The sequence below is a fragment of the Canis lupus genome, chromosome 12, assembly GCF_003254725.2.
Source record: "Canis lupus dingo isolate Sandy chromosome 12, ASM325472v2, whole genome shotgun sequence".
NCBI classification, from domain to species: Eukaryota; Metazoa; Chordata; class Mammalia; order Carnivora; family Canidae; genus Canis; species Canis lupus.
This window is the reverse complement of record NC_064254.1, coordinates 17,579,134-17,605,297: the sequence shown is the minus strand read 5'-3', so window position 1 is coordinate 17,605,297 and position 26,164 is coordinate 17,579,134. Positions and strand designations below refer to the sequence as shown.

At 37.5% G+C, this 26,164-nt stretch overlaps 1 protein-coding gene across 1 annotated transcript; it reads left to right on the top strand.

Moving 5' to 3' along the window:
• Nucleotides 1-22,197, top strand: RHAG (Rh associated glycoprotein). Its single transcript, XM_025418996.3, has 10 exons — nucleotides 1-1,717; nucleotides 10,585-10,768; nucleotides 11,387-11,537; nucleotides 13,591-13,738; nucleotides 13,843-14,009; nucleotides 15,482-15,619; nucleotides 16,169-16,290; nucleotides 20,089-20,162; nucleotides 20,497-20,570; nucleotides 21,287-22,197. Exons 1-10 carry the CDS (start codon nucleotides 1,561-1,563, stop codon nucleotides 21,317-21,319), a joined length of 1,248 nt encoding a protein of 415 aa, XP_025274781.3. The 5' UTR covers nucleotides 1-1,560; the 3' UTR covers nucleotides 21,320-22,197.
• The last annotated feature ends 3,967 nt before the right edge of the window (nucleotides 22,198-26,164 follow it).

Sequence of the window (26,164 nt, the reverse complement as noted above, 5' to 3'; positions counted from 1 at the left end):
GATCTTCTTGCAATATATACTTTGTTGCTTGTTTTTTACAGTCTGGTATAAAGTTTATCAACATTAACACTTGGCATTTATGATTTGCTGGAATTCTCAAGAACAATCTTTGGGCTACTACAACACCAGAAATCAAAGTGTGGAATGGACACATGTATTCCCCTAGCTAAGCATATGAACCCACTCCTGCTGTACCATTCTGTAAGGAACAATGGAAATAGCCATTTCCAAAATCTTTGAATTGTAGATTCAGAAAATGTCAAAGGTCACTTAGTCCTAATATGTTCTGTGGTGGACAAATACAGCAGAAAGAGGAAAGCAAAACAGAACAAAACAAACTTGCTGTTTTCTTTCATAAACATTTGTTGTGATATAGAATATGGCCCAGCAGTCATATGTACTTATATTCTGAATAAAACCTTTTGAAAATGAGTCTTACTAAAATAATTTTATTTAATTGCTAGCTATATGTTCTCAAAGCTCTTTATTCTGCTATGAGAATAATTACAGGATGGAAGCAAGAGCTGTCATGGTAGTTTTTAATTGTTTGGCATCTTATTTACAGGTGACTATTTGTTAGGAGTGTGGATTAACTATGTCCCTGTTTACATGCACTCTCTTCTATTTTACCATTAAAATATATATCTCAACGTATTTGTACACTCATATACTTATATTTGTGTAAAGCAGAGTATGAATTCAAGAAAAACATTATCCTAAGTAAGCAAAACCACTTCTTATAGTGCTGTATTTTCCTCATTGCCCATTGCCTAATATTCAACATCTAGTATCTTTAATTTTGAATACAAGGCATTTTACAATCCAGCCCAGCTACCATTACAGCTTTATCTCCAGACATTTTCTTCTTCCTTCCCCATCTGTGCTATATTCTAGCTTTGCATAACTAATTGCTATTCCTCAAATATGCTGTGTTCTTCTAAGCCTGATGCTAGTCCCACAGTCTTACTAATAAAGCCTATCTATTTTTTAATGTCTCCATCAATATTGTTTCATGTGCTAGTGTTCTTAGCCTGAGACAAAATAAATTGCTGACTTATATATGTTCTCTAATACTTTTATAACCACTATTATATTACCAATTTGCTTTTATACAATCATTTATGTTTGTTTCTTTCTTCCTAGCTAGATTCTTAACTTCCTTAAGGAAATTAATAGATTCATTCTATATTTTATTTAGTTTCAAGTCTCCCGTAGAGCCTAGCTCAGTGCCTGCCATACAGTAAGCACTCAAGAAGTGTCTGTTGACCTATGTTAAATAAGATTCTAGACACTTTCGTGCAATAGATCATTTCTGTAGCCTGGCTTCTTCAAATCTACATTGTATATTCTTCAAACTAGCTGTTAGAATGATTCGACTATAGAACATAACTCTCCCCAAGAGGTGGGGTGTTTCATCAATTTTACCCATTTTTTTCTTGCAATGTCATTGGAGTGAGTTGAACATGCAACCCAATTCCACACACAGAGCAGTCCCCCTGTTCTTATCAACCTTCCACAGCCTGTGAAGCCCTCAGTGTGCCTCTGTACTTTGCCACAAACATGAGGTTCATATTCCCTACCATAGCTGTTTTGCTGGAGGCTTCCATGATTGTTTTATTTGGATTCTTTGTCAAGTATGAAACAGAGCAGAATGCTATCCAGCAGCCCAACAGCACCAACTCAACAAAAGTGGACAGATCTCTTGAGTTATATCCTCGTGAGTAAGCCATCTACTTCTTATTATACATTTTGGGTTTTTCAGAATGTGAAACCATTTGGGGGACGGAGACTATGAAATCTTTGAATTCTGTAACCATCTGAGCTCCACACTGGAGGAGCACCTTATAGAATTTGAGATACTTATGAGTGCTAAGGGTATTATATGTTTATGCTGAGGTATCTGGTCTATGACATCCGGTCTCTGTAGTTAATGTGTTTGGATAGAATCTATGTCTATTAAAATATCAGCATAAGAAGCCAAAAATTAAAACAATTGATTAATCTTTTGCATTGCCTACCTCTGCTAAATGATTTAATTAATTTTCCCTTAAATTGACTCCTCTTTCTGCAAAGTAAAAAAATATCACCTCTCAAACAACAACAATAACAAAGAATCAAAGGTAACTTTCAAAGAAAGAGTAGAAACAAAGTGAAATATTGAGAAGGGAGCCTGGACTTCATGTGGGGGCCCTAAGACATAAGAAGTGATATTAAGGATGATATTGGAAGTAAATGAATGTACTCTGCATTTTATAGCATTTGAAAAAGAACGCAATTTGTTCCTCTGCAATGGAAGAAAAGTGTGAGCACCTAAAGCAGATTCCTTCCCCGGGAATGGTTAACTGAAGAAAAGAAAGGATTTAGTTTTGAGTTTGACAAGGAAGGCAACGAAATAGTTAATAAAACAATAATAATTACCATTAACTGAGTATCTATTTGGAGCCAGGCATATTCATTACATCATTAACACCAGGGCGGGAGGTGATAATATATCCTTAGTATATAGATTTTTTTTTAAATAAGGCACACATGATTTTATTATTAATTAACTTACTAAATATTAACTTTACTAAATCGTTTAAAATAGTAGTAATGTTTATTACAGTTCTATGGTGTATGTCTAAGCTTTTAAAAAAACATATGACATTTGTTCTCTCATTCCTACATTTTTTGATGGGGTTATATAATGGGGAATATTTTCATGCAGATGATCTGACCCTGGGATCCCTGGGTGCCGCAGCGGTTTGGCGCCTGCTTTTGGCCCAGGGCGCGATCCTGGAGTCCCGGGATCGAATCCCACGTCGGGCTCCCGGTGCTTGGAGCCTGCTTCTCCCTCTGCCTGTGTCTCTGCCTCTCTCTCTCTCTCTCTCTGTGTGACTATCATAAATAAATAGAAATTAAAAAAAAAAAAAAGATGATCTGACCCTGGAGCTTTCAAATGACTCAGCCATATTATCCCTGGCTCAAACATCTTGTAGAATAGCCCAGAAGCTACAGGATTATGATTATACAAATATATTTTCCTACATTTTCTACATTTTTCCCTACATTTCAAATTGACTTACACAAAACTTATGTGACAGCTTAAACCGTTAGAAAAGATTACTAAATATTCTCTTATTAAGAAGAAATGTTCGGGGCAGCTGGGATGGCTCAGCGGTTTAGCACCTGCCTTCAGCCCAGGGCGTGATCCTGGAGTCCCAGGATTGATTCCCGCATCAGGCTCCCTGCATGGAGCCTGCTTCTCCCTCTGCCTGTGTCTCTGCCTCTCTCTCTGTGTCTTTCATGAATAAATAAATAAAATCTTAAAAAAAAAAAGAAGAAGAAATGTTCACGTCAAACACTTGGGGGTGCCTGTCTAGCACCATGTGTTGAACCAAGAGCAGGATTCAAGTTAGTACAGGGAGGGCTCTGCTCCTGCTTAAGAAGCTCATGGTGTGTTACAACAGTTCTCAACTGCAGTGTGCTAAAAATTATGAGTTTTCCACAAATAAGCAAGGCAGAGTATTAATTTATATTTCAAATAAAACCAGTGAGATATAGGTTTATTCATCCCTCTTGCTTGCTTCTGCTATGCTTTTCTGAATAGCAGAGTAATGTATGCTGTCACATGGACCATCCCAGGGCACAACCTTCGAAGTATGTGACACATTGGAACATCATATTTCATGTCATGAATGACTCCTTAGATAGTCATTTTTTAAAAGATTTTATTCATTTTATTCATGAGAGATACAGAGAGAGAGAGAGAGAGAGAGGCAGAGGGAGAAGCATGCAAGGAGCCCGATGTGGGACTCGATCCTGGGTCTCCAGGATTGCGCCCTGGGCCAAAGGCAGGTGCCAAACCACTGAGCTACCCAGGGATCCCCCATAGATAGTCATTTGAGAAATAAGCTACACCCTGTGGAGTTTTGGCCCTCATGGTACCTAGCCAAGTATCAGTCACCCTGCTGAGAAAAATAGTTTGACGAGGAGTGAAGCATGACTGTGACACTTGGCCAATTCTTGTTAACTTGTAGACAGAGTAGAAAAAAAGAGAGTTTAGAGAGAAGGCCCTTTGTTGAGGCCTGTCAACATCTTATTAGATATTCTACAGACACACATCTTTAATAGCTATGGGATATGAAAGCCACATCCATGATGTTGTTATACTCTATTACATGCAAATCCATGGGTCTTGCACTTTGAGTAGTTTTTACCTATGTGTGATCTTGTTATACAATGCATTGGTCATTTGAAAAATATTGATTGAAAGTTATTCATAATATAATAATCAAACATATAATATTCCAAACGTTGACATAATATTCATAATATAATAATTAAAAAGGATACTTCTTAATACCACCAATAACTTCAGGAAGCCCTTGAGAAGTATCAGGAAGCTAATAAGCTCATAGGGACAGACACAAGCTTTCTAAAATTATAATTTTTTTAAGTCAAATGCTATTACTGGCAACAAATACTGTCAATTCTTTTCCTTGAAATGACAGCCTCACTTCATTCATTTCTCAGACTGTGTCAATACCTGTCTGAAAAACTATAGCTTATGTCAGTCTTTATTTTAAATAAAAATAGAGTTCAATGAAAAAAACTACTCATTCAGCTGGTACTCAAACAATAACAAACGTGCTTTGTTTCTGAGATGCACATCATGTGTTAGCAATGCTTTATGTATAAATGCATTTCCACAGACTAATTCAAACAGAATATTAAAAGGACATGTATAGTATAAGAAAGTCAGTAGTTAAATTAATAATTTTTCCTACTTCATCAAAGAATTCTTAATTAAAGCCTGCTTTTTTCCCCCCTTCAAGTGAGTGGTCATTAAGAATACCACATAAGAGAGGTGTCTGGGTGGCTCAGTCAGTTAAGAATACCACATAAGAACCTCTTAACTCTAGGAAACAAACTAAGGGTTGCTGGAGGGAAGGGGTAAGGGAATGGAGTAACTGAAGGATAGGCAGTAAGGAGGGCACATGATGGAAGGAGCACTGGGTGTTCCATGCAACTGATGAATCACTAAACTCTACCCTGAAACTAATAATACACTATATGTTAATTAAATTGAATTTTAATAAAAAATAAAAAGAATACCACAACCATCAGCGCAGTTTGGTGCTACTGCTTTCATCCTACTAAAGTGCCCATAGTTTTTCACACCTTTGTTTCCTCATCTCTGGAAATACCAACACAGCAAAAAAAAAAAAAAAAAAAAAAGCAAGTAAACACCATAGAATTATCATGAAAATAGTTTTCACCTCTCAGACTCCTTGAAAGTGTCTCCAATCAACTTTGGGACCACTGAAGATGGAGGTAAACTGGCAAAGGTTGTACATGGCCCTTAGACGTTATGTTATGAATTTCAATACCAGCAATGGATTAAGTACAATGATCTATTTTTAAAGAGCTACATTTAAGAATGTGTTTCTATATTTATTCAGATGTTGTTCAGCTCATTTATTACCCAAAGATTTAGCAGATCTAGAAACAAGTTACAGGCAAAGAGTAACTAATTTGTGTAGTGTAAATGAATCCTAGGGAATTGTTTGCTGTTATTCTAAATGTTACCTGGAATTGTTTCTATTCCTAAAATAACATACTGTCTGTAGTTTATAACCTAACAAGAAGATATCAGCCTCCAGTAGAACACTGCATGTTGCCTTTGACTGAATAGTTTTTGTGTACTGGAAAGGACTAGAAGCAACGGGCACAAATAGAACCCAAATCCTAGTTTCTGAATACCATTCCCCACTCACAGGCTCATTGGAGAAATTGTTGGTTCCAGGTCAGGGTAAAGAAAGCACTAGGTAAGCCAAGGGTGTAAAGACTAATGGGAATATGCTGAAAGAACACAGCATGATCCTGATTGAAGCAGCACCAACTAGACAAATTGGGGATAAATGGAGAGTTAAAAATAATAATGACATGCTAATAGTAATTCATGGAAAGAAAGATAAAGGATTCAAGGATGCCTGGGTGGCTCAGTGGTTGAGTTTCTACCTTCGGCTCAGGTCATGATCCCAGGATCTGGGAACAAGTCCTGCATTGAGCTCTCCATAGACAGCCTGCTTCTCCCTCTGCCTGTGTCTCTACTTCTCTCTGTGTATCTCTCATGAATAAATAAATAAAATCTCAAAAAAAAGAAAGATAAAGGATTCAGTGAAACCATAGAAATATTCCCCAAAGAGGGGTCCCAAAAGGAGAGAGAAAAAGCTCTTCCTTTTAGAAGAATGCCAACTAATTAACATAAAAGAAATAATATATACAGAAAACTATAATTTTGAACTTAAAAATGTAATAACTGATTCCAGCAAGGTTCTTTAATGAAAGCAAAAACCATTAGGTAAAGTTACTAGAGAACACATTTCTGAAAGAATTGCCCCAACAAACTGCTTATAGTTTATCAGGCAAAAGTTACATTTATGGTGAAGAGACTTAACAGAACAGTCTCAACCACATGATCAAATTTATCATCACCAATAATAGGAAAAACAAATTACATGCCACCTCGTGAGGTGAAGTGGGAAATGCATAGCACCACCCATATAATATTCTTCCCAGAATATTCAGTCTCATTCTAACCATGGTGAAACAGTCAAACAAATCCAAATTGTGGGACATTTCGCATTAAGGACAAAACCGTGTGGGAGAACCCATCTAAATAAAAGACACATGGCAAACAAAAAAATATATGAAAGTTGAATGGATAATGGGTTGAAAATCCTAAAAAAAAGAATAATTTGTGAACAGTTGGAAAAATTTCAACATAGATTCTATATTATATAATATTATTGTATCAATGTCATATTTCTTGGATGTGATGATGATGTTATGATTATTTAGGAGAATATCTTTTTCATTAGGAAACTCACGCTAAAGTGGTTGGGAGCAAAATGTCATCCTACTTCCAAATGGTTTAGAAGAGTATATATAGGGATCCCTGGGTGGCGCAGCGGTTTGGCACCTGCCTTTGGCCCAGGGCGCGATCCTGGAGACCCGGGATCGAATCCCACATTGGGCTCCCAGTGCATGGAGCCTGCTTCTCCCTCTGCCTGTATCTCTGCCTCTCTCTCTCTCTGTGACTGTCATAAATAAATAAAAATTAAAAAAAAGAAGAGTATGTACATATACATCTGGAGAGAGAGAGTAAATATGGAAAATATCAACAATTGACAAATCTGGTGAATAGTACATATATTCATTGTACTATTTTTCTAAATATTTGAAATATGTGAAATTAAAATATTTGGGAGGTGGGAGAGGAAAGATACCACCCTAAGAATACTTTTCTCTCATAAGAGTTCAGAATATAATCCCAAATTATTCAAAGGACTAGAACTCTCTAAGAGCAAAAAGCTATGTGCTTGGCAAACACCTTGCCAGCCTTTAACCATTAAAAAGCAAAGCAACAACAACCAAAAAAAAAAAAAAAAAAAAAAAAAACAGGCAGGTGGCTGGCAACCCATTCTATGTAATAAAGTCCCGGCCATCTGCCCACAGCAAAAAATAATAAATAAAAAATAAATAAAAAGCAAAACGAAAGAAGAAAGCCAACCAATTTCTAATTGACCAGCTGAACAATTTTCATGACTTGAAATTTTCATCACCAGAAAAACAATTTTTCTAAATAAAAGACTGATAGTCCCAGTTCGATGAATTCCCAGTGGCCCTCACCAGTGATCCATTTATTTATGCATAACTGAGGCATCTCCTGAAAAGCTACAGATGCCAGACTTTCTGATGGAGCCTATGAGCGACAAGCCACCTCTCGTTCTCACCTTTACGCTTGGATTCACTTTCTCCTGGAAGGGTGCCTTACTGGCAGTGCTCACTCCATAGGCTATTTGAATAAATGACAAGCATTTAGACAAGCAAGCACACAGAGTAACAAAACAGACAAGCACATAAACAAGTGAAATAAAGTAAGAGGGATATGCACAATGTTACAACTGTGACCCGTAACAGTGTGCAGAAATTCTGGTTCTTGAAGGGGGTAAAGAAGTTTGCCAGGGAAAGACCCTTTGGGTTCGGGATGGAGAGGTAGCTGGCATTACAGGAGAGAGAGGGAAAGGACGGGTGGGTCTGTTTCATTCTTTTGATGGTAGTAGTGATGGAAAGTGAGTTGGAGCCATCAGTTGCATCTTAAACATGTTGAGTTACCACGCCTTACAAGATACCCTACCGCAAGATAAAGGTGGAAGTAAAACAGAACAAAAATACCAGCTATTGTCACATTTGCTCTGGAGGCTAAAATCACACTCTATTGAAAATATCTGATATAGACAAATCTTGGCAATTCTTGAAACCTTTTAGAAGACTTCACAAAAGTTCAATCCTCTTCCCTTCACACCATAAAACTAAACTCACGATCCTCTGTCTAGTTCCCACCCACAAATTCTTAGAGCAGGATAAAAGGCAATACAGAATCCTAATTGTTTATAGATCTTTCTTATCCACACTTTTTATACAAAATCATTATGATTCACAACTTTGTAGTCACCTTAGAGACTTAAATGGTAGATGAGGTTCTTAAGCCCCCTTGTGGCGAAAAGCAGTAACAATCTGAGGAGGAGAAAACCATCAGCACACAGATAATATGTATGGTACTTATATTTCAAAAAACAAACAGGTTCACGTTAATTGACAGTTGCCAATCAACAGGTCACATAGAATCCCAATCCTGAAGTTCCCTGAATAGATATGAGATGGGGGTGGCCCCCCAGAATGCTGGCATTAAGTGAGATTGTTGGCCAGTCCGCATTATCTAACTGGAAGAAAGAAAGCACAGCATTCTCCTCTCTGAGACTTTCCTCAAAGTTGCTGAGAAGGGACAATTTTTAGAAATATACTATTCCTTTTTTTGTCCTCCTCATACTGCTCCAATGAACAATAACATGACCAAAAACATCATTGTATGGATAGAGTCAGAAGAGTAAATGACCCTAGTATGTGCCTGAATCACAGTAGGCTGTTCTCATTCCCTTTATTCTTATATTTGCTGCCTTCATCCACAAGTTAGATTGGCTTCTAGACCACCGAGGGATCCTACTGACTCAATCTATGAAACTAAGCATATCTGTCTGTCTTGTTATTCTTCGTAGAGTAATACCTTAGGATAAATCCCCATGCCCCCCAAGAAGCCCTTCATATGCCTTCAAAGAGCTTTTGAAATGCTGGGTGCCTTTGGAAAGTCAACATCTTCATCCACTTCTGAGTGGGATCACTGTCACAGATTATTTCATTAAATTTAATTTGCAAAGTTTAAAATTAATGTGGTATGCAAGTTGTGTCAGGGAGAGAAGGTCAAGAAAGTTCCGCAGAGAGGAATGTAGCCCATAGAGAAGGTGCTACAGGTTGGGCTCCCTGGGAATCAGACTTTAAGATAGACATTAGCCTGAAAGGAGTTTTAGTAGAGAGTTCCTTAAGGATCAACACCTGTAGTGGGAAGTTTTGCAGGGAGAGACCCCACAGGGTATCCTGAGACTGGAATTATTTAGCTGCAGGTGGTCCTCCCCTGAGGCCAGGGGATGCTCCTGTGAATCAGTCATTGGGTACAGGCTGACCCAGAAAAGGTAAGAGCATTTCCCTGAAAGAACTGAGAGCTCAGGGTTATCATCTAGCAGCACTCCCTACAGCCAGGGGAATGGAAAGAATAAGTTCTTAATTTCTAAAAGGGGTTTCTGGAGAGTGTATCACAGCATCTCCTACAGTAGAGAGAGCTAAGTGGCATAATCTCCCAACCTCGAACACACTGTCTCTTGAGCCCGAGGTAGAACAGAGATAAAAAGAACCAAGAGATTACTATTACTATTACCTGTATTACTATTACATGTCTTTGAGCGCCTGGGAGGCCAACATTCTGTCTTGGTTATATTTACAGCCATCCCTACCATGCTCAATGCATGGAGGAATTGGTGTCAAGCCTGGATTCAAATCTTAACCCCACCTTTAGAAATCAGTTGGATTCTATTTCTCTGAGTTTCCTCTGAGATTTTTGAGGCATGTCCTCCCTCATGATTATTTCCACTTAAACCCCTGGCCACAGTGGTTCATAGTAATTTGACATTAAATATTTTCTTTTTCCTCTCTGGTTTTATATTTATGCCCAATTCTATTTCAGTTTGCTTTGTGTATCTATTAGGTTGAACCACAAAAAGTTGCCAATAACTGACCCATTTTTATGATAATTTCCATGTAAAAATTATAAATGCTAATATAGTGTGGCAAATGCTAAAGTTGAAGTAATGTGCAGAATGATGTGTGAAAGACAAAGGAAATGTTAATTTTCCCTGGGAGAACTGGGAAAGTCTGCAAGAGCGGATGATGTTTGCACTGTGCTTTGCAATGTCTTCCACAGGTAGAAAATAATGGAAAACTCTTAGGGTATTCTAAGAAAAGGGTCAAATACTGAATAATTTGCCCAAAGTCTCATGGCTGGTAGGCAGCTGGCTGCCCAGTTAATGCTCTCCCTTTGCAGTGTTTTATATAAAAGATGTGACATTTAAAAATGGGATATACTATGATGCAATACTTGCTTAGTTCTCCCCCAACATAGAATTTTTTTCCTCTTTTTTTTTTCAGTATTCCAAGATGTGCATGTAATGATATTTGTCGGATTTGGCTTCCTCATGACCTTCCTGAAAAAATATGGCTTCAGTAGTGTGGGCATCAATCTACTTATTGCTGCTTTGGGACTCCAATGGGGAACTTTTGTTCAGGGGATGGTGCACCGCCACGGACAGACAATTTACATTGGAATCAAAAAGTGAGCATCCCTTATTTTCAACCACTGTGTCTTCAGAGCAGTTATTTCTCTGCTTGGTGTCTTGTCAGTCAGCCTCCGAACTGGAGGCACACTGTCTCCCTTAGACCACAGAAGATTGTTGGGATCTCAGGATGTGCATCAACACCTTGCTCTACTGAGCTAGGTCATACATCCATGTCTGTATCTCTCTGGTTTGACTCTAAGGACACAAAAAAATCCCCTTTCATAAAAAAGATTATTCCTTCCATCTCAGCTACAGGGAACAAAAATCCTCCATTAGCTATTTTTCTACATGTCTATATTTACATATTGAAATGTAAACACTGCAGAAAATAATCCATTTATCAGACTGACAAAAATAAAGAAAAACCTAAATGAGATCAAGAACAGGTTGATCAAAAAAGGAAATGTTGGAGCAGCTAGAGCTTATGGCAGATGGACAAGAGGTAGGGTAAAGAAGTGAGAATGTGTGAAAGGGTACATGGGGTGAACACCTGATGGGGAGCTGTGGGGAGGGGACCTTGCACGCTGGATAAAGTGATGCTGTAATTCATCCCAGCTCACAGTTTTATGTTGGGTGTGCATTATTCTTTTATGTATTCTTTCTTTTTTCCTCAGCATGATAAATGCAGACTTCAGTACAGCCACAGTCCTGATTTCTTTTGGAGCTGTCCTGGGAAAAATAAGTCCAACCCAAATGCTGATCATGACAATAATAGAAATCACGGTCTTTGCTGGCAATGAATATGTGGTTGGTGAGATATTTCAGGTAAAGATTAGAGGATTTTTACTTACTAGCTTTGGACATCAGTTCTGGTTATACCTAAAGGATGCCCACTCTACATAGGGACAAACATTGATGAGCATAATAGCATAGCAAGTGTAATTACACTCATCACTTATTTGAGTGTCTTTGGTAAACCAGGAGTCTTATCAACATTGCCTCATTTCATTGTCACTGCCACACTACAACCTGGATATTATGTTGTTACTGTTATACAAATTACAACTAATGATCACAGATGCTGAATGACTGGTCCAAATCTGGATTCAAGCCTAGATTTTTCTAACTCCATAACTCATTTTATTACATTATATTTCCTATTAATGATCAATTCCTATTATATTTCAACTACTACATGACTAGCCTTTACTTTTTTTAAAAAAAAATATTTTATTTGAGAGAAAGAGAGACTAAGAACATGATAGAAACAGAAGGCAAGCATGGGGTGGAGGGCAGGGAAGGGAAGGGCAGGGGGAGTGAGAGAAGCAGGTGCCCCACTGAGCAGGTAGCCAAGGGACTCCATCCATCCCAGGACCCCAGGATCATGACCTGAGCCAAAGGCGGACTCTTAGCCAACTGAATCACCTACGCGCCCCTGACTAGCCCTTTCTAAGGCTTTTGTTAAAGTCTAGATCAAATTTTTTCCCTAAGGATAATCGATAGAATATTTCCAAACATACCCCAGTATTTTGCTCATTTCTATTGAACATTTAATGTCACAGCAAATTCTTCTTAAGTTTTTATTTAAATTCCAGTTAGTTAGCATACAGTGTAATATTAGTTTCAGGAGAGCAATACAGTGTTCAACACTTCCATACAACACCTGGTATTCATCACAGCAAGTGCACTCCTTAATCCCCATCACCTATTTCTCCCATCCCCTATTTCTCCCATCCCCTCGCCCACCTCTACTCTCAACATAAAATGTTTTCGAAAATTTTCTAGGTATCATGTGATGGTGATTTTGACTGACAAAATAGCTAATGTCCCTGTATCTATAGAATTTACAGTCCAGTGAGAGAGATAGACATCGAATAGGGAATCATATATCACCCACCCACCAGAGCCACCTGCATGTACATGCACATACAAATATTATTATAAATTGCAATACCTGCTATGAAAAATAAGTAGAGGGGACTATGGGAGAGCGTAACTGGAAGACCTAATTTAGATTGTGGAATCAAGGAAGGCCTCTCTGAGGAAGTGACAGTTTAGCTGGATCTGAATGGTACAAAAGAATGTATCAAGTATGAAAATCCTAAGTAAATTAATAAGTTTGTATCATTTTCCTACCTTAATAAGTACAGTAGGAACGATGCCTCAGATTTGGTACTCCTACCTTTTCCTCTAGTGGCAGACAAATGTAGAAAACTGGATCAAATTCATAGTGTCCTAAGGAGGGACCTAAATATATTGCTTCAAATGAATCTTGGACCTCGGCTGGTTTTCACATCATCACATAACACAATGAAAAAAATAAAATATAGGAAAGACTGGGGCTTTTGAAAGCTTCAAGTCTTTGAATTGCAATTAAGTGAGTTTTAACTGTAATGTCAAATGAATGCAAAAAGCATCTTCCTTTTGAAACAAGCACAGTACATAATATTTCAGTAAGAATTTCCCTAACCTGGAAAAGTAACTTATAATGAATGGAAGGTCACGAATACCTAGCACTTTACAAACATGGCCCCACTAAGTCTCCTCACAACTATATTAGCTGGGTAATATTTCCCACTTTACAGAAACAGACATCCAGAGAAGTATAGTAATTTACCTAAAGTCACATTGCAAGGAAGTACCTGATAGAGCATTGGAAGTCAGTTCTGCATGTCTCCAAAGTCTGTATGTTTTTTAATTTCACTATCCTGTTTTATTCTTTCTGGCACATCCTTCCTTTCTTTTTAATTTTATTAGAAGTGAAACTGAGTCTCACTATGGAGCAATCATTTAACCAATGAAGCAGTCCTTTCATTGACTTTTGCTCCGTAGTGGGACTAAGTTTCACCTCTAATACCATGAATGCTTTGCCCCTCAGGCCTCTGACATTGGAGCATCAATGACCATCCATGCTTTTGGGGCCTACTTTGGCTTGGCAGTAGCAGGTGTCCTGTACCGGACAGGCTTGAGAAAGGGTCATGAGAAGGAAGAGTCTGAGTACCACTCAGATTTGTTTGCAATGATCGGTGAGTAGAGATGAACTTGCCTGATTCAGTACCTAAGGCAAACTGCCTCTGCTGGACTGTCTTCCACATCCAGAACTAATTTCCTTTTCTGTGTTTTACTGCAGGGACTCTTTTCTTATGGATGTTTTGGCCCAGCTTTAATTCAGCCATCGCTGAAACTGCCGAGGAACAGTACCTGGCCATCATAAATACATACCTCTCTCTTGTTGCCTGCGTGCTCACAGCCTATGCAATGTCCAGTCTTGTTGGGCACAGAGGCAAGCTCGATATGGTAAGTACATATTAACCACCATGGAAGCTTCGCTAAGTGACACTGGTGGTTGCTCAGATGAGTGGGTCATTTCTGCACCACTGCTGAGCTGCCACAACAAATCACAACACCGCAAACCTTTCAGAATATTTTGAAAATTATGTTCATTTGTTTCTTCATCAAATTTGTATTGTGGCAAATCAAAAAGTGTCCCAAGGAATTTACAGTCTATTAAGGGATATAGTCATGCAAAAATCAAAGATTTGAGCCCTATTTCTTTAATGATAGAGCTGACTGTCTCCAAGGTATTAGAAAATCCTCCTTAGAAACAAAACTTGCCAAGTGTAGAGAAAGAGAATGGGGGGAAGGTGCACGTTAATTCTGTTTTCCTGACTGCAAATATTCCTCTCAAAGAAATGACAACTAAAAGCAACATGAGATCCTGAATAGGACCTTGGAAAAGAAAAAGGGCATTACTGGGAATGCTGGTAAAAGTCAAATAAGACTTTTACTAGAATTCATTCTATCAGTGCTAATTTCCTGGTTCTTTGATTGCATAAGATGTTAACATTGGGAAAAACTGGGTCAGGGATATATGGAAACTCTGCAGGATTTTTACAACTATTACATGTCTAAAGTTATTTCAAACACATTTTTTAAAATCCTCCCCAAGTTGGTCTTTTGAGTTTCTTGCCTATGAAGCAGAGAAATGTCAGTGAAGGAATAATCCACACATCAGCTGCTCTTCTTTTCCAGCCCGAGGGAGGAAAAGGATATTGTAATTTCTTCAAGCATAGCTAAGGACATGGATTTCAATGTACAAATTGCTTAATGAAAGAAAATTGGAAACACAAAAAGAAAAAAATTGTACATGTACAACTCGGTCCTAATTAAAAGTAGGGATGAACTTTCCCCCTCAGGCAGAACAGCCAAAACATGATTCCTATGAGGAATTCTGGTAAATGGAAATTGGTTACTCTTTCCACCATCTTCAAATGTTCCCAATAATGAAACTTGGGAAAGCTGTTGTCTCTCATGGATAATGTGCACATTTTGGTGTCTCTACATTCCATCTTTAAATATTGGGATATCATGGACTCCACAAAGCACACAGTAGCCACAGACCTCTTTTGGTTCATGAATACCACAAATGCATTCTCCAACTGAAAAAAATAGACATACCACAGTTAGGATAACTACACTGTACATACTCCGGTCTTCCACTACCACTTCTTTGGTTTTCCTCACATCCCTCCCCAAACTGGTCTCACTAACCCAATCACTTAGTCATTACCAAGAACTCCAGCAAGGAAGATATCAAATGTCACCTGCTTGGAAGAAAGGCCTTCTGTCATCTTTTTAAAAAATAATCTATAGCTCTTTGAACTGAAGAATGTGCCATGGGGTCCATGGAACCCTATGTAGATTGCTTCACTGCTTCCGAAGGCTGCCTCATTCAGCTCACTTCATTCGTGTTTCTGTGCTCCACACAGGTTCACATTCAAAATGCAACCTTGGCTGGAGGAGTGGCTGTGGGCACTTGTGCAGACATGAAGATTCACCCCTATGGTTCTTTGATCATTGGGAGCATTGCGGGAATGGTCTCCGTGTTGGGGTTCCGGTTCCTGACCGTAAGTATGACAAGTGCCCTCAAACTTTGAATCTGTACCATCATCTTCAGGCATGCCACCAACAGAGAAAAGCCATGAAAATTCCTTTTATCATCACCCCTCCTTGTTTGAGGATCATTTCCCTTCCTGTCAGAAATACCACTCACATTTCATTGTGCAGTGGTTTCCACTCTTCCTTGACTTCTTTTGTGTAACGGGAAAGAATCTGATAAATTCTTAAATAATTAGTGTGAATTAAATGCTAAGTACTGGTTACTTCCTTAGGACAGTTCCACTAAAGGTGATGTTTATTTGTATAATTGAGGATTTTGTGCCCTTTTAACCCCTTAAACTCCTTATCATCAGTAGGTAAGAAGGAGGATAATTTGAAATCACTTAAACTTCAAAACCATCTACTAAAAACTAACAAGAGTAGTTTTGTACTAACATATTCAGATTCTCTGACTTAAGGGGTTTTAGATCTGGATGGTAAAAGGGGCATAGTCATTGACTTCAGTTACAGAACTCTATATGTCAAAATAATAAACCTTCTTCTTTTTACAATTTTAGCCATGTCTTACTGCTAAACTGAGGATCCATGATACATGTGGTGTTCATAACCTGCATGGCTTACCTGGTGTGGTAGGAGGCCTCTCAAGCATTGTGGCGATACTCTTGGGAGTATCTACAGCGTGAGTTAAAGAATGGGTTTTCCTGCACCCTGAGGTTTGATGATGTTTTATCTCATTCCTGAGGAACCTGGGGATGAGAGAGCCTTTTCTTTAGCAATCCAGGCCACAGTTCATAAGTATTGTCCTTACTGGAGCCAAAGAGACACAACTGAGATAATAGAACTGTATAGGAAGATGTGTCAGAACTAATGTTATTAATGGTGATTGGTTTTCATTTGTTTTAATTAACAGTGTTAATTTAAATTTTAAATTTTTCTACCATAGGCAAGTGTCTCCTTGCAGATAGGACAACTTGATAATCACAACCAAATTATAGTAGGCTTACTCTTTTAGTTGGTCTCACCAAAATGGAGGATGGGGCATCCGTGATGAGCTGAGTGGTCATTTCCTATAATCAACACATAGAATAATGAGTTAGCATAATGTGAAAAGCAGCTGGATCTAGAGAATCAGGAAGACTGGCATATGCTCCAGCTTTGCTAATGGTTAATAATGAGGCCTTTGAAAATTCACTTAGCTTCTGTGGTTCTCAGTTCCTCTTCTATAAAATGAGAGAATTATATTATTTATTCTCTAAAATCCCTTCAAGCTCTAATAGACCTAGATTCTTCCCAAAGGGGGCATAACTGTTTAAATGGCCAGAGGAAAAAAAAAACAGTTATCAGTCAAATCCAGTGACAACAAAAGTAATGTCAAAGGCCATCTGTTGTCATTTTTAGGTAACAAGATTAGAACAATTTGATATAAATGTCATCCATGCAAAACAGCTAGGAAGATCACTCAGTCCAGTCCAGATCACTCAGACATTAAGTAAAGAGGAACCAAAACACTCAATTTTTAAAGCCAATTGAAAGCATGAAGTAAAGATGAATATGTTTGAAAATGTCTCAAAGCAACTACTGGCTGGAGTTGAATAATCTGAAGAGAAAAATCTCTTTAGTTCTAATAGATTAAAATTCAATTCTGTTGAGACCAGTAATGATAAATATTTGAAAAATTTGTTTAGTTTAAACATTTTCTACTGAATAGCTAGCTTGCTTCCACTTTCATCTGGAAAGACCACTCATATCTTCTGTTTGTATTCTTTTTTTGCCTCCTTCACAAAATTGGAGAACAACCCCAGAAATACCCACATTTTCTGGTAATTCTCTCCAGGACCTAACATGCTGTTGAGACCGAACACTAGCATATTTGAATGCAAATCAAGCATGATAAATGCAGGAGTCCATGAGCTCCTAAGTGCTATAGTGTATAAACACTCTGCAAAAACACTTTTAAGATGTGCCTCATGATTAGAAATAAAGGAATTCTTGAGCATCATGCCTGCACAGTTCCATGGATGTATGTAATAAAACAAGATTATCAGGCTCTCATAGGCTGAGTCTGGGTCTCATTGGGTGGCCAGATTTTGGGTAGGTTCTGTGGTTGAGAGTCTAGTCCTTGGGTATTCAGGCTAAGCAGCCACTCCTCAACACGCTCAGGGGGACTTGGAGGTGGGGGTGGATGATGAGCTTTGGAAGACCTATTCACATGGATGAAATTCACATATGTTTCACACACCAGACAAAATATTTTGGCCAACAGCCAAGACTATTTACCCAGGTGTTTCTATTCAGAATATTAAAATGCAAATCAGGCTTCTTGGTAAGCATAGAACAGGAAAAGTAAATATTCTTAAAGGACATCTGGGCACATTATGGCAGCGTAATTTTAATAAGGCTGTTAATTTTGTTAAACCTCATATTTTCCAAGCCTGTTTTATCATGGAACTCTTTTTATCAAAATATCTTTTAATACTGTGGAAAAGATTTTGGCAAATTCTGATAAAATTAACAGGCAGTTTTAAAAAGAAAAATATCAAATGAATAAATATATTTTAAGTAGTTGACCTCACTGGTAATCAAAGAAGTGCAAATTAACACAAGTTACCAATTTTTCGGTTATCAAGTTAGTAAAAATTAAGTGAATAGTACTACTGAATGGTAGCTAAAATAGAGAAATGGGAATATGAATATATATTTTTCTATTTCAAAAAGCCCTTTAAAAAGTGTGTGAACTCTTATTAATAATTTCAATTCCAAATCGGTTTTATTTTAGGGAAATTATTGGGCAAATTCATAAGCATGCTCATAAGAGGATGTGTTCTCAGCATTTTTTTAAAAAATATGAAACATTGGAAACAACTAAGAATCCAACCTGTAGAACTATAATTACAGTACCTTTTTACAGTGTAGTACTTGGTAGTGATACGGGACAGCTTGGTTCTTGTCTCACAGAATCGAAGAATGAACCTAGCAAAGGAGAACAAGTAAAGCAATAGAAGTTTGCAAAGATACAGAGAAAGCTCTCAGAAGTGAGAGGGGTCCCTACAGGGTTGCCACTGAGGGCTTATAGTGGCAATTTTTTATTAAGAACTGACTAGGAAACTTGTGACCTTGCAATTCTTGTGCTGTCTTGGTTTGAGTTAGGGCTGGTGATAACATCTTTAATGGCTTACTTCTTTGGAGTCTATTCTTGACTATTCTTTGTTGGTCACAGATGATTGTCATAAAAAAGACATCCTCCCACCCATACACCTAGGGCAGGGTGGTCTGGCTGGCTCTCTTATCTCTGGTTTCCTTACACCTCAGCATTTTGGGGATTTCTGTGAGCCTGATTCTGTGACCCCCAACCTAGCCCTGCCTAGCCCTATTTGTCCCTAACTCAGTAGTAATTAAAATTATGATCCAGATCTACATTTACTGACATCAAATGACACTTTGATTAAAAGGATTAATGGGAAAATCAGTATTATAACGTGATTGCCTTTTTATAAAAATATATGTCTCTCTTTTACATTCTTGTGCTGAGTAGGATTTGAGGGAAATTAAACTTTTTCCCTTAATTTTCTGGATTAATTGTTTCTCATATTTTTACAATGATCATGTATTATCAGTACAATTTTTTTCACATAGTAGAAAAAAAACCTTCAAATAAAAAGAAAAAACAGAAATCTGAGTTAAATACATACTCTCTCTTGGATGATGAAGATGAAACACCAAAAAACTCTCATTTTCCAGTTGTTTGCTTTCTCATAATCACTCATTCAGTCCATCAACTACTATTTATGAATTGCCTGCTAAGAGTTGCCATGCTACAGAAGTATTCACATTCCTAGTCCTTTTGTGACTCATATAACAACCTGATGCATTTCATTAGCTTTTAATGATTCTTCCATTCCCCAAAATTATGAGGCACTTTTTTCACTAATTTTATTTTAAGGTAACTATGTCTAAGATGACTTACAGAGATTTTAATGAGTTGTCTTTACAATATATGCTAAAATTAGCTTTTCTGATCTTGCTGATTTTTTAAATTAAAGTGCAATTGTTCCTTTTGGTATGGGGTGTGGAAAGATGGCCACTAGTGTTTATTTTGTACATTACTCCATCTGTAATGCTTAAAAGGGAAAGTGGCACAGAGTGAGTCCTGAATAAATATTTGTTGAATGGATCAGGGATCAGAATCTGGTACCATATTTTTAGAAAATACTAAACTCTTTCTAAGGAAGACCTTTTCTTCATTTCTGAAGAAAAAGACAATTTTGCTTGAGTGCTTATAAGAACCTTTAAATATTGCTCAAGAATTTCAAAGAAAATAAAAATACAAAATAAAAGAAAAATCATAACAAATGTTTGTTTGCTGATGTAATGCTGCTCTCTGGCCTGAAGATGGCAAGCATCCACTCCCCCAGGACATGAGATTTGTCTGCTGGTAATCCTGGAAAACCAACACTGGTCTTTTCTTTTGGCTTCTTAGGTCTAGCATGACAATGCAGGCAGCTGCCCTAGGTTCTTCCATTGGATCAGCAATTGCTGGAGGGCTGATCACAGGTAGGATGATAAGTAAACAGTTCCATGCATGCTATCAGCATAATAGATGATAAACATATCGCCTGGTGAATTTGAAAATATTATAAACTTCTGATAGTAGTTATCATGTAAGCTCAAGGGGATGATTTTATAGCAATATATACTTTTAAAATATTTTATTTTTAATTAATCTCCACCCAATGTGGAATTTGAACTCAAAACCCCAAGATCAGGAGTTGCCTACTTTCTGACTGAAGCCAGCCAGGTGCACCTTATAGCAGTATTTTTACTACTATGCAAGTAAGTTTTCCTCTTCAGCATCATAACATGACTTATTTTCTCCCTACTCTCACAGGTTTAATTCTCAGGTTCATTGTCCGTGGACAGCCATCTAAGGACAACTTCTTTGATGATTCTGTTTATTGGGAGGTACTGTATGTACAGTTTTCTAAGGATGTAAATGATGACTAAACCAGGGAAAGTTTTACTCACCGAAGCCCAATTGTCTGTTCAGCATCCTTGTGACAAACTTGGATAATCTGCATATTTATAGAGAGAAATTGAGACAATGTGTCCAGACAAATAAAATCAAAAGCTACTGTCTTTTCCAAAGCAGAAAGGACATGAAGAAAAGACAGAATTTAGTAGGCAAATGTCCTTTGCTCCTCTGAGAACAATAAAAAGCTACTCATAAAAATAATAGGAATCCCAGGCAGTGGCATGAGGTTTTATACCATATACCTGAGTAGTCAAAAACAGTAGAATATGGAAAGCTTAAGAACTTAGTGAAGAATCTCACAAAAGGTTTTATGAATAACATCATCTTCTTTCTAACCTCCAGTGTGTACCTCTTTACTCCCTTGCCATTTTCCCCAGATTATTTCTTACAGAGCTTAAGAGTGATAGATATTTTGATGTGTTCAATGGGATTTTCAGAGAGAACAACTTAGGAAAGAGAAGGTAGTCAGGGTGAGTGGGGTAAATGTTTTTGTTCTTTCATTCTTCCCCAACACAAACAATTTTTATTTTTAGTTTTTTTCTGAACATGGATAATAATTATAGAAAATATCTTTGCTTCTATCCTAACCTCTGACGTGGCCAAGCGAAAGAAACTACAAAGTGCCCTAAATTTGTTTTCTTTAAAGGTCCCAAAGGAGAAAGAACTGGACAATGTATGAATGTGATGGCTACAACCAGCCAGAACCTGAAGACTGAATATCATTCCTGTGCCTCGGCTTCCTTTCCCATTATCTAGAATCATGTTTAAAATTTTTAAAAAGCATCATCCAACTTAGAACATGGAACAGAACGGATGGGTCCTGAGCCTCAAATGTCCAATGTGAAAAATCTTACCACAATATGGTGCTATTTCTTTACACTCAATGATTGTTTAGTTGTAGGAATATGGCTTATAAAAGTCAAATGGATTCTTTTTAGGACTCCCAGACTACTTTCTCCAGTGGGTAGGTCCAGGGTGAATATTCCATATATATTCGTTTTTTTTTCCCCCATAGAGGTAAATTTACAAAGAAATCAACACATCTGATTATCTCAGTTTCTTAATATACATACTATATCTTCAATCCCAAAGATTATAAAACTAAAACCAATAAAACAATACCTAAGAAATCAATATAAGAAATATGAAAGAAGGGCAGCCCCGGGGGCCCAGCGGTTTGGCGCCACCTTCTGCCCAGGGCAGGATCCTGAAGACCCGGGATAGAGTCCCAAGTCGGGCTCCCTGCAAGGAGCCTGCTTCTCCCTCTGCCTGTGTCTCTGCCTCCCTCTCTCTGTGTCTCTCATGAATAAATAAATAAAATCTTAAAAAAAAAAAGAAATATGAAAGAAATATATTGTGTAGAGCAAGAATATAATTCTTTTTGGTGGCGCTTTATTGATTTAAAAAGTCGGTAGTAATATGTCTTTGCTTGAATATTCTTATGCTTAATTCTTTTTGCATGTTTAATATTTCCAACAAGAGCTCAAGTGCTATCTGACCAAAGTCTATTTTGTATAAAATTCCAATAAATTAAATGTTATTTTATTATAAATTAAAGCATTTGTCTTTGGCTCTTCTTTCTTTGGTGGTTGGAATTCATTTTATTAACAAGCACACGCACGCTCACACACACACACTCCTCATATTTAGTCCATATTCAATTCCAATAAATTGTTACTATGTATTAACTACAAAATAATCAGGTTAATGTCTCCTATTATGGGGTAAGTTTTAAGAAACTAAGTTTTAGAAAAGGTAACTGACATAATCATATAAAACCATTTCTAAAGAAATATGATTTTTTTTCTCTCTCTCTAGAACCTTTTAACATTTTCCTTCTATTTCTGGAGTCCTGGGATCTTGTCAGGATATATCTTTGTATCTGTGAGGAAATAAGCCCTGGTAAAATTAACAGAGCCTTTAACCACTAGATGCTAGATATTAAAAATTACAACAGTAAATTATTTAATATTTTATTCCTCTGGAGAAAAAGTATAATCTATTTATAGATCTTAAGTATTTCACTAGACAATTAGGTATTTTCTTTCTAATGTACATCAGAGTCTCTTTCACATGGATTTTGCAGTGCACTTATTTTATTAAATCCACTATACCCAGTCTTGCTTATCACCATAATCATCTTCACTACCCAGATGTCCAGAGACCCCCTTATTCCCTGCATATCATAAGGCAAAACTTAGAGGATCTTGAGTATACACAGGTATTTTTTTTAAGTCTATGATTGTGACGTGCTTAGGAACACAGCTGTGATGGCCATTAGCCTTTGGCTTATGAACATTCTCTCCTGCCTTGCTACAATGCTGTTCTTTTTAGGGGTACTCTTATTTTAAAATTCTGAATTAATGGTCTTTTTTTCATAATAGAATATGCTATTTTTATCTATCTTGTCTAGAATTTGGTGAAGCATCCTAATTTGATGATTTGAGTCTTCAGCTCAGATAAACTTCCTTCTACTACTTAATGGCTTCTTCTCCATCTCTTAACTTTTCTTTGTCTAGTACTCCTGTTATTCACATGGAAAGTTGACTGGAACTGTTATCCAAATCTATTGTATTGCCCATCTTTATTTCATTGGTTTTAACAGAGATTCTGTGCTCCTTCTGTCCATCTATTGATTTGTTTGCAAATCATTGTCCATCTTTATAGGTGCAGCTATATCTTGTGTGTGTGTGCATGTGTGTGCATGTGTTATGCTTGAATCTCCTTAATTGTTCTTACAACTTTGTTTATTGAGGAATGTGGTGCATTTTGTTCAAGTTTCAAAGTCTAACCTGGCTCTGTTAATAGTTAAATAACGTTTTTTCTATTCTTTATCTGTTCCAAAAAAAGCATTTCAGATATCAAATAATACTATTTATATTAATTGGCTGATTTTTCAGCTCTACTTGGATGATCAGTTTCAGGAAGTTTTTGCTATTCTTTGTTCCTATCTAAATCTAAAAGACTGGCCTATAATTTTTAACTGCAATTTCAGACAGTTTGTTGAAAGCTGAGATATTTTCAGGCTTCCCACCCCTTACTTCTACAGTCTTTACTGCCTATCATATAAGAGAGCTCTGTTGATCTGTTGAGCTATTGCTTTACTGCAATAGCTTTTTTGTTGTTGTTGTTAGAAGTCACTTATTTTGTGTATCTCTTAAATCTCTTCATTTTGGAGTCTGGCGCCCCTTCGATTGGTTGTTGATTTAGCTTGTTCTCTGGGAAATTAAATTCCAGTTGCTAAGGCACCATGGGTGGCAGCAATCTTGATAATGAAGGGAGGCACAGCAATCGGGCAAAATATGTCAGAGATTTGCCAGATTGTGAAATTATAATTTCTCTAATTAAGGCTTGAACAAAGTCTTTTTGTTCTTCAGTCTTTTCGTCATGCAATGCTTGGTGTTCTTCTAGAACCAGGGCCAGAAAGGACTCATTGCATCTGGTAAGCATTCCTGCAGCTCACGGAGGACAAAGGAGTCCCACTGTCATCCCAGGAATGCTCAGTTGAGAAGATGAATTACCATTTCCTGGGAATTCACAAACTTCTGCAAACCAATAGTTCTCAAATCTTTACCCCTTGGGTCTCTGCCACCTGCCTCCAAATTCTTATCCAAAACAAAAGAGGGATGTTCTCTATCAACTTCTTTTCCCCTCTTGGAATCCAAGGTCTTACATCCTCCAATTAAATAGTAGGCCTGGTTACTGCTCAACTCAGGACAGGTCCTGTAGTTTGATTAGAGATGTAGGATGAAGAGGGACTGTCTGGCTCAGTTAGGATAGCACATGACTCTTGGTCTCAGGATCATGAGTTCAAGCTCCACATTAGATGTGGAGCTTACTTAAAAAATTTTCTTTTTTAAAAAAAAAGCTAGAACAGGAATCCCTGGGTGGCTCAGCGGTTTAGCACTTGCCTTCTGCCCAGGGCAGGATCCTGGAGTCCCGGGATCGAGTCCCACATCGGGCTCCCCGCATGGAGCCTGCTTCTCCCTCTGCCTGTGTCTCTGCTTCTCTCTCTCTTTCTGTGTCTCTCATGAATAAATAAATAAATAAATACTCTTTTAAATAAATAAATAAAAAATTTAAAAAGCTAGAATGGTAGCATACACAGAATGTCATAGATAAGAGGAGAGGGGAATCTAAATAAAATTCAAGGAAAACTTGCCAGAAAAAAAAAAAAAAGCATACAATTAGGCAAAGAGTAATTTTAAAAATCTATGGGTGCCTGGGTGGCTCAGTCAGGCAAGCCTCTAACTCTTGGTTTCAGCTCAGGTCATGATCTCAGAGTGGAGGGAAAAGGCCCTGAGTTGAGCTCCATACTCAGCATGAAATCTGCTTGAGTTTCTCTCCCTCTAATCCTCCCCCAAGTAAATAAATAAATCTTAAAATAAAAACATATTTTAAAATCTCAAAAAAAAAGAAACAAAAACAAAACTCAACTCTATCGAAAATAAAGTCAACACTCTTTCCCCTGGAGACCACTTGCTCATGAAATGAAAGATTAGATGTCTCCTCAATCCATTCTTCCTTCTTCTTTTTTTTTTTTTTAAGATTTTGTTTATTTATTCATGAGAGACACAGAGAGAGATAGAGAGGCAGAGACACAGGCAGAGGGAGAAGCTGGCTCATACAGGGAGCCCGATGCAGGACTCGACCCGGGACTCCAGAATCATACCCTGGGCCGAAGGCAGGTGCTAAACCACTGAACCACCCAGAGAACCACTCCTTCTTTTTGAAGATAGAATCTGTTGGTGTGTGTGTAATTATGTGGATGTGGTTTGGTGGGATAGGTCAGTTGGGGAGAATAGCAAGTAAGATGAATTAACAAATTCATGAACTGTCAGATCTCTCTAACCTGTACTTTATTTCCTAAATCACAAACTTCTATCCTATCTATCCCTAGAGCTATGTTTTGTCCACTTGGGGGGCAGAAAATCCAGTCTTTTCTAAGTAATGATCTTAGCTTTTCTCTTGGCCTTATTTCACTGGGTATTCATCAAAAATCTCTTAGAAAAATATCTACCCCAATTTTAGCCAACCTAAATGAGAACAGCTCCAATAAGCATATCTCGTCCTTGTAAACCAGACAAAGAAACTTCCTAGACCTCTTCTGACAATAAGTATAGATCTGCCAGGTCCACTTTTAGACAAATTCCTTCTTTTTTGGGGGGGGAAGGAAGGGAGTTGCCCATTAGTATGCCAGGTCTTGAATTTAACTCCTGCTTAGTCTTTTACTATTTATGTGTTTTTAGAAAAAGTATTTTATCTCTCTGAGTCTCTTTATTCACCTATAAAAAGAGATAATATCTACTTTGTTGAGTTATTTTGAGGACAAAAGGTAACATTTTGACACTTAGGAGCACTTAAGAAAAATTAGAAGAAATTTAAATCATCTTAATATTGTTTAAATTTTTTAAAGTATTTATACTAACTAGGTGCTTTTCCATAAACTGTCCAAATTTACTCTTGCAATAGCCCTCTGATTCAGATATTATCATCAAAGAAGCTGAGATTCTGGCTAAAGGAG

What these genes read in the sequence shown, in the direction of transcription:
- RHAG (XM_025418996.3), top strand. Translation starts at nt 1,561, where the DNA reads ATGAGGTTCATATTCCCTACCATAGCTGTTTTGCTGGAGGCTTCCATG. An exon ending in AGATTTGTTTGCAATGATCG is followed by an intron (nt 13,739 to 13,842) that starts GTGAGTAGAGAT and finishes GTTTTACTGCAG; the next exon opens with GGACTCTTTTCTTATGGATG. An exon ending in TGCTGGAGGGCTGATCACAG is followed by an intron (nt 20,163 to 20,496) that starts GTAGGATGATAA and finishes CTACTCTCACAG; the next exon opens with GTTTAATTCTCAGGTTCATT.